Source organism: Chaetura pelagica, unplaced genomic scaffold, assembly GCF_000747805.2.
Source record: "Chaetura pelagica isolate M959 unplaced genomic scaffold, ChaPel_1.0 scaffold111, whole genome shotgun sequence".
Taxonomy (NCBI): domain Eukaryota; kingdom Metazoa; phylum Chordata; class Aves; order Apodiformes; family Apodidae; genus Chaetura; species Chaetura pelagica.
The window spans coordinates 1,547,830-1,561,212 of record NW_009952153.1 but is presented as its reverse complement, the minus strand read 5'-3'; the positions used below and the strand labels follow the sequence as shown (position 1 = coordinate 1,561,212).

Here is a 13,383-nt window from a genome sequence, read left to right as displayed (position 1 = left end):
TTTTTTTCCCCTCTTCTTTTCTTTCTTCCTTTCCTTTCTTCTTCTTCTTTGTTCTTAAATTTTGCGCAGAGTTGTAGTTTGCTTGCTGCGGGTGATGCTCGCCTTCCCCTTTCCCGGGTCGTCGTCCTCTCTCTCCCATTGTACCCCACAAAGTCTCCCCATCTTCCTTACGGCGCACAATCCCAGGACACAAATTTGGGATTAAATAGCCCTCTCCATCCTTCCCACGGGGCACGGTGCGGGGAAATGCCCCGGCAGCGCGGATGCGGGGCTGTTTCCCCCGCGCTGTGCCTCGTGGCATCCCCCCCATCCCCATCACCCCCCGGTACCTCCAAAATCCATCCCGGTTTTGCCGAAGAGACAGTGCGGTTGTTTTGGTGACCGGGAACGGGGGAAGGAGAGGGTGGGGGGGAGCTGAAAAGGAAAGGCAATTTGCATGAAAAATAGGGACGGATGATTAGGGACGCAGGCAGGGAATTCTGATTGCCCCAGAATTAAAAGATGCATCCTGCAAATCAGTGGGGAGACCAGGTGAATTTTATTTTGGCGTTTTCTTTGTAAACCTAGTGTTTTATAGTTTTGTTTTAAAAGTAGCAGTAGTAATAATAAAACCATATTTTTGCTGGCTCTCCCTCCATCAGGAGCTTGATGTTTTGCACTGAGCACGGTGCCAGCCGTATTTCATACATTAGTATATAATTCTTGTTAATTAGCAATAATTTACGTTAAGAGCATAGAAAATGTTGAGGTTACAGGTTTTATATCTGTACATTTGATCGTCTTGTTATTTTCAAGAACTTTGCCTCCTATAAAATTAATTAGGTGAAATGTGGAGGTGTAATCAGCAACCTCTGAATTACTACTTCATTTCCTGGTTTTGATTGTAAATCAGCTCAGTCGGGACAGACTTTAGCAAAGTCTTATTTTTTGTTTAGCGCTACTTTTAACTGTCTGGTGTGGAGGCAGCGGGTTACCTTCCCCTGCTAAACAATCCTGACAGCGTCAGAAAGGAATCAGGCTGCAGGAAAACATTATAATTGAGTCATGATTATGCAGAGCTCCTCGCTAAGCCAGTTGTAAGGGGAACGCAGGTTATTTTTGTGTATTTTGCTGCGTGGAGTTGGGAAGCTCGAAGTTAGATTCGCACAATATCTTTGTCTGCGGCGTGCAGTGAGCTACTGGTGGAATTCATCCTGCCATAATTTACTCCCTTGGTCCGAATGCAAGGAAGGGCTGGGGAAGAAAAGCGCCATTCCTGGCAATCCCGCAGAAACACCCTGCTCCTCTCCCATCTTCCTGAGGAGCGTGATACGCATGCTGTGCCTCTTGTCTTGTCGGGCCATAACTTCAGGAGAAAACCCCAGTGATTAAGACGTTGTTTTTATTAATACGAATGTAACCTTCATATTCCTGTGGTTGACCTTATGTTAAATTAGAAGTAGTACTAGAGGCAAGAAACGATGGACTGGATCCCTGTGTCCTAGTTGGAGCTGAGGTACGGCGAGGTAGTGTGCTCTTTCAATATTATTTTACGCAGCACAACTGGGAGCTACTCCAGATCTTCCTCCTCAATATTCAGCCTAGGTAGGGTTGAAATAAATTTAACCTGAGTTCACTGGATTTTTGCACTTTATCAAAATCAGTTCCAATATCGTGCAGTCAAATTAAAATCTATTTTTTGATTCTCTGTGGCTTTAAGTTCATTAAATGTGAAATTGGCAGCCAGCTAAAGAAGGTCAGGCTGATTAACTGTTTAGGAGTTGTATTCTGTCTCGCTTGTGTTACCTGGCAGTGTTTTGAGGTGGGTTGTATTTGTAGTATCCTCTCCTGCTTGCTGCTCTTAGCCTGCCTGTTGTATTTCACAGGTAGAGGAATACCAGCATGCTACTGGTATTCAGCTTTTTTTTTTTCTTTTCCTCATGAAAGGCAATAGTGATGGAGACCACAGAGATTGCCAGGGTATTTCTTTGCTAACTTAACACACACACACACACACACACACACACAAAAGCCATCAGAAAAGACAGTCTCGTCTGCCTTGTTAGAGCACCCACTGACGATTCTGTGAGCAGAAATAGCCTCATAATGAAGCATTTTGGAGCTCATTCAGAAAATTTGTCAACTTTGACAACATTAGGCAAGGTATTTTGAGTTTAAAGAAGGCACTTCTTACTGTTGTGGGGAAATGTGGCAGTTGCTTGGCCACGGTGATTTTTACATGCTGAGGGCCACCAGTGCTAACATGTTCAAGATAATTTAAGCATTCCTTTATTTCAGGATAAAAAAGGGAAAATTACTAATTGACTTGTTTCCTCAAGTACTGAAAAATATGCCATCTAACTAATATCTCTGGGTGGACTGGGTCGTGAATTTGGTATTTCTTTGAATTCTGAGGAGTAGCTGAAAAGTGAGAGGTGCCTCCCCCTGCCCCGCAGGCATTTCTGCTGCACTTGCTTTTTACCATTTTGGTTTCTGCCATTTATTTATTTAATTTTCTGTTTATTTTGTGTTGTTCATTCCCTCCTTCCCCCTGTGAATTACTCCCGCTTTCCAGTTTTTTAATTGGAAGCCCCAAATGGGCAGGTTGGGACGGTGGCACAAATGCATATGTATATGTCTGCACGTGCGTTACAAGGGCTGTAAGTGCCCTGTGTGTTGGTGCATGGGTGTGTGTGGGCAGGCTCTCCCTCTCTTCCTTTACACACACACACGTTACCTGCACGGCCTGTATAATGAACGTGCACTATCCATATGTTGAAACACTTTTTCTGTCTGCACCTGCATTGTTCAGGCTTCTGAATTTTAGGAAGTGGGTCTGGCTGGTGGAAAATACACATCCATGTGTGTGCAAGAGAGTGTGTGCAGTGCTTTTAGCCTTGAATTCATGAACATAAATAATACATCCGGCAATAAAACACCATATTCACTTCTCTCAGAAGTACCACAAGAGTTTTGCAGTGTATTCTTTCAGCCTGTTCATTTCATTTTACTACTGAGTTGTTCAGTTGAGTCCGAAATTTGTCCTCATGTAGGAACACGGAGGCAGTCGCAGTGCTGGCTCTCCCGAGTTCTGCCTGCTGCAGCTGCTTCTGCAAAACCTCTTCCCTGTCACTGATGAATTCGTCTCCTCACTGCTGTGCTAACAGCCGTGTTGCATGGGTCTAGCTGTGAGGGAGCAGGGGGATATGGTGAGCAGGGTGTAATATGCATGAAGAGGGGGCTCACCGTGTTCCCCTCCCTGCGCCCGGTGCATTTTCCGAGAGCTCTAATGTTTCTCCTTTTGTTTCTCCAACTGCAGCCGAACCTCTTGAAGCCATTCTCACTGATGACGAACCTGAACATGGCACATTGGGAGCTCCGGAAGGGGACCACGACCTCCTCACTTGTGGCCAGTGTCAGATGAACTTCCCGTTGGGGGACATTCTTATTTTTATTGAGCACAAACGGAAACAATGCAATGGCAGTCTCTGCTTAGAGAAGGCTGTGGATAAGCCACCTTCACCCTCACCAAGTGAGCTGAAAAAAGCGTCCAATCCTGTGGAGGTTGGCATCCAGGTTACGCCAGAGGATGACGATTGTTTATCAACGTCATCCAGAGGAATTTGCCCTAAACAGGAACATATAGCAGGTAAATTAAAGCAAGGAGAAGCGTTTGCGAATTTTATTTCTGTTTCAGTCTCAACATAGCGCGCTTGCAGTTGTGAACTGCTGTGTGTGTCTCTCTGTTCTGCTTGCCATGACGGCCTGTGTGTTAAAAACCCTGCCTTGGTTGTGTGGTGAGCGCAGGACTGGTGCTTCCTGGTGGCTGCGCAGGGGCCGGATCAACAGGCACGTGCTGTGCCAGCTGGTATTCCTAACGGTATTGTTTGAGGCTGCTCTGTGGTTTGCCTGCATTGTAGTCACCGTCTCCCGGTGTCTCGCATGCCGGGAAGAGATTCCAGAGCCTGCCGTGCGATAAAGTGTGGAGCTTGAGAGTCTTGGGCGAAGGCAGGGGTGAAAGAGTTAACTGAGCGTCAGCCAGCCTTGGTTCCATATTGGCTGTCAGCGTATGGACTGTAATTAAACACAGCCCCATGGCAAAGTGACACCACCGACCTTGACTTTAAGATGCCATTTTCGACTGGCCAGGCCAGAGTAGAGAGGGCAGTTGCTGAAGCGCACAGACATGCTTATTCGAAAAGTTTAAGGGCATGTTGGAAATTTCAAAAGGTTGGTTTGACAGGAAAGGCCGCTCTCTGCAGCCAGCCTCCTCAGCCAAATGATAAATGCTTCGCTGTGCTCTCCCTTGTCTCTGATGTGGTTTTGACAGATGTATCTTGATTTTGTTTGTGGTTTACACAACCACATGTCAGCCGTACAAATGTCCAAGGCAGAGTTCTGTTTTGTGCAACAAACAATATAAAATGCCTTTTTTTTTTAAAAAAAAAAAAGGGTAAATAATAACAATTCTTAGCGTATTTTTTTTTTTAAACTGGAAAGCCATTTGCTGTGCAGATATTTTTCACAAATGAGGTTAAAAAAATCGAGTGTGTTACATTAAGGAAAATCCCAGAGCTCTGGGAGAATAGTGAGGCACACTCTGCTTTAAAAACCCTGCTAGTAAACAAGAGTGCCGAGTGTTGCAAATCACTTTAAACCATGCCAATACTACCAGTTGAAAAAGGCAAGACGGCAGCGTATCAAAACCAACAAATGCCTGAACCGCTTTCAAACCCCCCCTTTCCCAGCAACATTTGGGATATGGCACTTCCAGTGCCTCATTTCGGGAAGCCCACAGGGCCGCTTAGGGGTTGTCAGAGGCACAGTGGACAATGTGCCGGAGCTTGTCTTGGGCTTGCTTTGGCCACAAAGTTAAACCATAATAGGGCAGTAGGAACACTGGAAGGTTGGGAGGGATATTCCTACAGGCTCCCTGGCCTCCAAACCAGCCTGCAAATCATCCTGGAGAGCTGTGGCTTTGAAGGTGGCAGCAAGTATGTATCGGCCTGTCTGTCTGCACATGCGTGTGTATGCAAAGCAATGTGCGTGCACACGCGTATGTCATGGGAATGAATTTACACTATTTTTGCAAAATACTAGACATTGCTTCGAATACATGTATATGAATTAACAGAGGCTAAGCAACATTTTGGGAGAGACTTAAGAAACCCAAATAATTCCACATATTGCGCTTCCCAGCCAGGGATGTGAAAGGTGATTTTTGTTTTGTTTTTTATTTTTTTTTTCCCAGAGTGGTAGAGGGCAGTGCCCATTTCCATGTGCTGCCTGCGATCTGATGGAAAATGAGCAGCAGCGTAGGGCATGATTAATGAGGCGGGAGCCTGGCGGAAGGGATTTGTAGTCTTCCGAGCTCTGAAGCCATGCTAAATCACCAAATATGGAGGAGCGGCGCTGTGATGTAACGCTGTATTTACGTACGGCGCCGCTCTCTGCTGAAAAGACAAAACACAGTATCTGTCAAGTAAGAACTAAACGCTCTCTCCTCACCCTGGTCCCAGATAGGTCCCTTGGCTAGAGGGACAGCCACCCAGGAGTTCTGCATGTGCGGGAGCTCTGCAGCTCAGGGCTTTGCTCTGGCACTCGTTTGGTGTGGGAGACTCAGGGAGCCAAATCCCACTTTCTTGTGGTGCAGGTGGTATGAGGTGAGCAGGATTTGGCCTTGCACGATGTCATGGGGCCGTTAATTCAGTAAGGACTGTGGTTTCAACTGACTTTACATGGTTCAGTGAGCGGCAGGAGGGCAGTGGGTGAGGAGAGGTGCACATCGGCAGAGGCCTGATCCTGCTCGCCGTTTCACGTAGAGAAAACCTTTGCTTGCAGGCAAGTCCAGCTAGCAGTTGGCCGTAAGACCAAGCTGCAGTTATCCAGGCGTCTTCCATCCTGAGTTTTCTGCACAGGGTGCCCAGCTGTGCCTGTGGATAGGAGGTGCAAGAGCTCAGGTCTTCTCCTGTCCAGGATGGAGCTAATGAGGTCCCCTGGTTGGTCTCAAAGGGAAATGCAGCCAGGCTAGGGGAAGGAGAGAAGGATCACCAGGACTCAGAGGATTGTGCACTGTCTGCCTCCTTTGTGTTTTCATCTCCCTTTTCACTTGGATGAGTTTAGCTCCCTTGTATCTCAAAGAAGTGTGGCGATAGCTGGAGTGACTTGTAGCCAGGAGTTTGTGGGGTCTGGCAGTAAAATTAGCAGTGAGGGTCTGTGGAGTTCAGGTTTCTAGAAGGTCCCTGCAATGAACCTCGGGCTTTTCAGTTTCTGGTATTTTATATCTGTTTTCTCTGTGAGGATGCAAAATGCAAGATGTGACTGTGTAATTGGAAAAAAAAAATAAATAGGCAGAGGCTGCCTTTGAAAAATATACTGGAGGAGTTGAGGGAACAGATTCTTTCTGGTAGAAGATGGGAAAAGATGTGTTTAGTAGCAATATAAAACTGTCTCTGATTAATTGTTAGGCTAGAAGAGATGTTACAGGTTGGCTCTGGATCCAGAGGTGCTCTAGGGTATTTCTGGGTGCAGCATGTGCTCTGTCTGCAGTTTTGTAGGCAGTAAGTTGGTGTGTTACACTAAAAGACGATCTTAAGATAAGTAATAGTTGAGGATTGGCTCATCTGAAGACAAGGAAGGAGGCAGCCAGTCATTCAAATGCAGGGAGAAATGATGTCTGTTTTAACCGTCTATAAGCTGCTCTTTATCCTCGCTGTTTTCCAGAGACAGGGATGTTTCCGAGAGCTTGTATGTGTGAGTGCAACCTCTGCTGTAGCTGTGAGATCCACTGAGGAGCAGGCATGCGTACCTGTCTCTTCTGTGTGGGTGTCTGCCTGAGCTGAGCTTTGACTTGCCATAAAATTTTGAGTGATGCTGATCCAGCGCCATAGCTGAAATGTCATAAATTTAGCTGAAAATTAATAGGATATGTTGTGCTGGTCCAATGAGGCAGCTTTCATCAATATGTATGTCAAAGCCTCACCACCAGATACCAGCAGCCCGTGATTTGCAGTGAGTGCTATGGCAGGGCTGTAGTTACCTACTCTCGTATTTTACAATGGGGGAAATATTAACTGAAGTATCGAGAGATCAGTGAATGTAAAATTGCTGTTCAGTTATTGAAAAGGCCAAAGAAATATTTATCGTCCACTGGTGTGAGGTTTTAGCAGTTTGTTTGTTGAATGTATAAATCCAAGGGAATTCGTGAAAGGTTGTTTTTGGGGTGAGGAAGAAGCTTCAGTGCTACTTGGGTTCAGTTGGAGGAACACTTTGGAGTGCTGCTGCACATGCCCTTTGTAATGCTGCGTGTGTGTCTGTGGATGCTGTATTTACTGTACAAAGAGGGGCTGTACAAAGTGGGGGGAGAGGTAATTTTTACTGCTTGAATCCTTTATTCTCAAGCTTCTTGTGGCATTCAAATAAAGTATGTGGAAAAATAACACGAGAAAAACCTCTGCAGAAATAGGGGGAAGGTGGACATAATTTGGTACTAAATTTTGAATCAAATACAGTTGATTATTACAATTCTCAGGAGGTAATGTCTTTGAGTGGCCATTACATTGCAGAAATTTTCTTAGGCTGTTATTAGCTGTTATTAGTAGTTGTCATAATTCTGTAGGTTGTAAATGGTGATTCCTTATTATTTTGCAAAAAAAATTATTGACGCCTGAATTTAATAGTTAGCATTGCATCTGGACAATAAGACAAAACCTTAAAAAAAATAGGGGTGGGGGAAAGGAAATACGGAAACATTTTTGAGTCAGACTCTTGTCTGCTTTCCCCATACAAAGAAACAGAGAGCACAGGCAGGAAGAACAGTGAGTGTGCTACCAAAAAGCTCCTGCTCCTGAGATTGGGAGCCCTGCTTGCAAGCTGTATTTGTAAATAAGACAGAGGAAGGTTGTGAACTGGCAGCTCTGCTGTTTTGTCGAAGTACAATGTCAGAGAAACTCTTTCTAAGACAAATTGTAAATAGAAGTGTCACGATGATTGCATGATTGAGCTCCAGAAGTGTCTTGCAATTGTTGGCATTGTCAGAAGACTTTTGAAAGCTTAATTAAAGGCGGTGGCCTGGGTGGCTGTGAAATTTACTTCGGGGAGGGGGGAGGAAATGTAAAAACTAGGGGATCACAAAGTTGCTGTAACACTACTTGTGCAGGGATATGGGGAATAGTCAATACTTTCTCTTCTTTCCCCATTGCCTTTTAGAAATAACATTTTTTGAAGCAACAAACACGTGATACCAATATCATCCTTTGAACAAAGTAAAGATTGTGTTAGTTTTCCTAGCCTGTGCTATAACAGTTAATGTAAAAATGGCTCTTTATTGGAAATACAAACCTGAGTTCCTTCGAAGCACAGAAGCAGGGTAGAAAGTTGTCCTCTGCCTTGCTGTGATCCTTTCAGGGGATCATCAGTGTTGCTGTGCTCTGAATATTTCTATATTTCTGGTGGGTTTTTTTTGTTTGTATTTTTTTTTTTTGTGTGTGTTTTTTGTTGGTTTTTTCGTTGATTTGTTTCCTGCAAATCAGATCTGGTTTAGAGGATGAGAAAGATGTTTTGCATTCTTTCCCCTATTGTATGGGGCATTTAATTGTGGAGCTCACCATGGGCTGAAGCACTGCTGCATCCAAAATGCTTGTGGTTGAAGAGGCAGCACGTATACCAAGCATAAACTTGGTATAGATCTGAAAAGGTGCATGTTAGCATCACACGCCAAGAGCTTTGAAAATAATGTGCGTAATAAACGCAAGGTTCTGTGTAGCAAGTCCTGGCAACCAGTGCTGGGTGATGGAAACTGAGGCAGGGAGGGAGTAAATTAAACACCTTCTTATTAGGCCGGTGGGAGAAATGAAGTCTTCCCTAAACATTCCCATAATTTGGTAATGCCTCTTAAAGAGGAGGAGGCCTATTAGTATCACCCCATCTTGTATATTCAACCCTCAGCCCACAAGCTCTTTCCTATTTCGTTCAAATAAGGAAGACGATTAAAGAGCTTTGCAAGGCAGGCAACGAGAGTTCAGCCTCCAGTTGTTTGCCTGCTTGGATCCTCATTATGGCAATTTTTTGGACAAAATTCCCTTCAAGCTTTGGTCTTGTTTTTATAACCAATAGTACCAGCTTTGTGTAATAAAAGGCATTTAGCATCAAGCTGGACATGGCCTGGCATGTTGCCACTTAGTGTTTGGTTTTTTTTTTTGGTTTTTTTTTTTAAGCTAATCACTGAGGATCTCTCATTACCTTTCAGCTTGTTGTGATTTTGTTCAGGTTGTGGTGCTGCCATCCGTGGAATCCAAGGAGGTCGTCTTCTCAGCCTGGCAGGTTCAGGTGTCTGAATACAGTTTCCACCTGGCATGGCTCTATTTTATGTGTCTGCTTCTGGGATATTGCACAACTTCATAAAATAGGCTGAGCTGATAAATTTTAATGCATGGAGACCTATAGCCACTGGTAGCATGTCCCTAAAATTATGCACTGATTTTATTTTATTTTATTCCTTTTTTTCCTCCCTGGGCTAATAGATGTATTTTGTCTCACTTTGTACAAATGTGCTCACTCCAGCCCACCTCCTCTTAGTGTTTGGCATAGTAGGTTTGAGCCCACAATGGCTGATATCAATACATGGGGTGCTGTGATTTATTACATACTTTTAAAAATCACAGACACGTTAATGGCCCTACAACCTGCCTGAGTGGTCGGGATAATTTTTTTCCATTTCATAATGAATTCCCGTGAAACCCAGTTTGCTCTTTAGGGCCCCCCATCATCAGCGACTGGGACGGAACAGCAGCCATGTGCTTAAATGCTTGCAAGGAGCTGGACTGGAGGCTGCGGACCCTCACGGTTGGGCAGACCAAGCCCTCACATTATTCAAACCCTCCTGTGTTAATGCCAAACCTATCTGAAAGCCCATAAACATCCTCTCCATCTTCCTCATTGGGTTTAGTATGCAACGCATCCTGCGTGAAGTTTCTTTCCCAACCTTTATTGGCCAGCTGCACTCGTCGTGCATCTTTAAAATAATTAAGGGAGGATTTTCACTCTCCTTCCGCAAGGGCTGGTGACTCTGTGGCTGCTCCCTGGCTCATTCTTCATTCGGAGGTGGCATTGCCTCGGGTTGGCAAAGGAAAGGTTTGCGGTGTGGGGTGTGGTGAGGTCAGCCCCGATCCCAGCAGGGAATTTGTGTTCTTCATTTGCCTTTACAATCGGAGCACAGCTACTGTACCTCGGAGCAGCTCTCAGGTGTGAGCTCAGATGGGCGCATGTAAATGTTCTGTCAGATGCAACACAGGAATATTAATGTTTTCTCACCACCACACTATAATAAAGCTGTACACAGCCAGCTTAATATGCAGCTGGGCTGGGGAATTGTCTAAAACTTCAGTAGCATAGTGTGAATGACAGCAGTGGAAAAAAATATTCAATATGCCACAGTTTGTGGCCTTGTTTTCCTTTGATACACAGTAATATGAAAACATCCACTTCTTTCCCTCTTCATCTTGTATAGGTGTTCTCCCTCTGCAAAACTGTCTAGGAAGTAAGGAAAGAAAGCAAAGTATTGGACACAGCGAATAAATTATTTGAAGCACATTTAATGTCAACCTGCCAGGAATGTAATTTTTCCAAGTATTAGCAAACATATTTTATACTTAGTATGGTTTCTTGCTTTTCATTCATTTTTAGTGTCTGGAAACAAAAAAACAGATTTGCCATTAACAGGGGCTGGAGCCCTCTTTGCCCCCTGGGCTGCATGCACAGCCCAGGCAGTACGTCCTCTTTGCAAGAGGTTTTGTTTGCATCTTCTTCTGGCTTAAAATGTTAGAGGATTTTTAATAATGTGCTCATTTCACTGAATCAACAGCTGTCAGGAGCGGTTGTAGTAAATCTACAAAATGCACAAAGAAAAATACATACGTTTCCTGAAACAAAACACTTGAAACAAATTGGCTGCCAAAAAAACCTGCTGAATTCTGGGTTTGCAGACAGTGCACCAAAGTGTTTCTTCTCTCTGCTCTCCCCAGAGGCCTCTTCCCACTTGCCTGCTGCAATTCTGCTGGAACTTTTTACCTGAACAGGTTGCTGTTAAAAAAACCAACAGCAAACCTCACCACTTTCTGGTATTTGATGGCTATGGAGCTTAATTCAAGTGCAGATTTTTGTGCTGTGCACTAAATAGCAAGGCTGGAGCAAGAACCAAAACCAAATTTTAACTGCCTTACCCTCAAGGAAATGAGGCTTAATATCCCTGTGAAATAGCTGTTGAGAAGAAGCAAGGCTTCAACTCTGCCCTTCTAGGCAGGCATTGGCAGGGTGCTCTTGAGGGCTGAAGCAGTCCCTGAGGGTGCTGAATTTGCACCTGAGTGGCTGCTGGTGGAGCTTTGGTCAGTCAAAACCAAGGGCTTTCTGCTTCCATCCTGCCTCTGCTTTGCCTAAGTGCTGAACAATTACACCTACAATTTGATCTTAGCTTCAGATAGAAAAACCTCTGCCTAAATAAACAGAGGAATTACTTCTCAACAAGAAAGGCTTAAAGAGCCCTGCCTTTGGTGGTGGTGGTGTTGTGGGTATTATTATTATTATTAATTATTATTATTGTTACAACTACTACCTTTTAAAAATAAACACACATAACAGTTCCTCACTCCTCAGGAAGTAAGGAGTTCTGTATTAATTGCTTGCTTGTTTTAGCAGGCAGAGAAATATAAAAAAAAGTCAAAATAAAAATATCTCCTCATCCCTGTCTCCCCCGAAATTCAAAGCAATTAATTTGTCACCCGGTGTTACTTTGCTACAGCATCACAGCTGTTTTGTTGTTTTGTTTTTTTTTTCCGGACATTGCATGAATCATCTGGGTTTCGTTGCATTTTAGCTACTGAGTTGGTTCTTTCTGGAGTAAGAGAGAATATATCAGCAAAACTGTCGTGCTTCAGCCAGGGCATTGCAAGTGCATGGAGCATTTTCTGAGAGTGGCCAGGGGCTTTTCCCCATGTTTTCTCTATTACCAATGTCGATTTTTATGTTTAGGAGATAGTTGTTGTGCAAAGGAAAACAGTAGCTGAGAAGCCTTGTTCTCTTTGAGGAGGTAAAAACCACAGCGGGATGCCTTTGGAGAAAGAGTATTACCTCCCAAAAGATTATTTAGAGGCTGTAATATTTTGTAATAAACTATAAACTGTCCTATGTTAAAATTGTGTTACGTTAGAAAAAATCAATAAGAAAAAATTAAATTCTGATAAAGATACTCTTGGATCTTTGAAAACAACTGCTGTCCTTTTAACTAAAACATTCGAGGAGCTTCAAAGAGTATGTATTTCTTCTGATCTTAGAGCTGTGTGACTGGTAGCAGGGAAAAAAAATCTTATTCTACATACAAGTGGATTGCTTAACAAGTCAGCACAGACACATACTTGTTTGTACAATAGAGATAAAAATTCCTGTATAAAAATAATTCAGTTGCTGACAGCAGGCATTGTGCTGGGGCTGCCTCTTTTGTGTTGGCTGGGGGTCAGGGACCATGGCTCCCACTTTCTGCCGGGGGGAGGCTGTCACGATCGCTTCTTGGAGCCTGGAAATAAGTTAATTGCTTTATTTTAAGGAATACTCAGAGCCCAGCGGTGTGGTTTTTACACCCGTGTGCTGTCTCTGGAAGCAGCGGAAGAAGGGGGGAAAATTCTCTTAATGGGGGAGACGACTTGGAAGCAGTTTGGGACACATGGCCTTCAACAGCTCAGTGACCCGGCGATAGTTTCTTAACTTTTGTTTTCAATTTAATTCTGATTTATGTTGCCACATCCCATATTGGCCCTCCCTGAACTCTGCTTGCTTGAAGTAATGTTGGTGTTGGGGGGGGAATTGGTTGAAACCGGGAACTGGTGGCTGATACAGATGTTTGCTGGTGTGGCTGCTGCGCAGCGGCAGGGCTTGTTCTGTCTAATAAATGTTAAAAATGTGGGGTGTTAGCACAGCCCCGGGCATCCTCCTTTTTGCTCTGCAGGTAAGATAAGCCACAAAGCTGGGGAGGTGGGAATAGAAATTATTTCAACATCCATCGATCCTTCAAAGCCGGGGAGACAGGCGGCACAGCCTTCCTGCCCCAACCTCCTCCCGGCCCCAGGGTGGCTGGCAAAACTGCAGCTCCCCTCCTTGGCACCTTTCCCTTTGGGATGCTGCTGGAGCTGCTGGCAGGATCAGGCCCAGCTGGGCTCTGCTGAGAGCAGAGAGCCAAGTTTGCGAGCGGCCGCCGGCGCTGAGCCATCCCCCCGCAAACTCCGCGCTCTTGTCTCGGTGGCGCCTTCGCTCCCTGGGAGCAAAAGCGACTTTCCTCGGTGGCACGCTCCGGCGCCGAGATCTTTTCATCCCTCCTTTCTTGAAATGCAGCGAGTCCCCGAAAATTAATGCTGCTGC

General features: G+C 44.6%; 1 protein-coding gene across 1 annotated transcript in view; it reads left to right on the top strand.

Moving 5' to 3' along the window:
- The window catches only part of BCL11A (B-cell CLL/lymphoma 11A (zinc finger protein)), a 70,500-nt gene that overhangs the window by 6,458 nt on the left and 50,659 nt on the right, over positions 1-13,383 (top strand). The window contains exon 2 of the mRNA XM_010007031.1: positions 3,299-3,628. Within this exon, the coding sequence (XP_010005333.1) occupies positions 3,299-3,628 (330 nt within the window). The remainder of the gene's footprint in view (positions 1-3,298; positions 3,629-13,383) is intronic.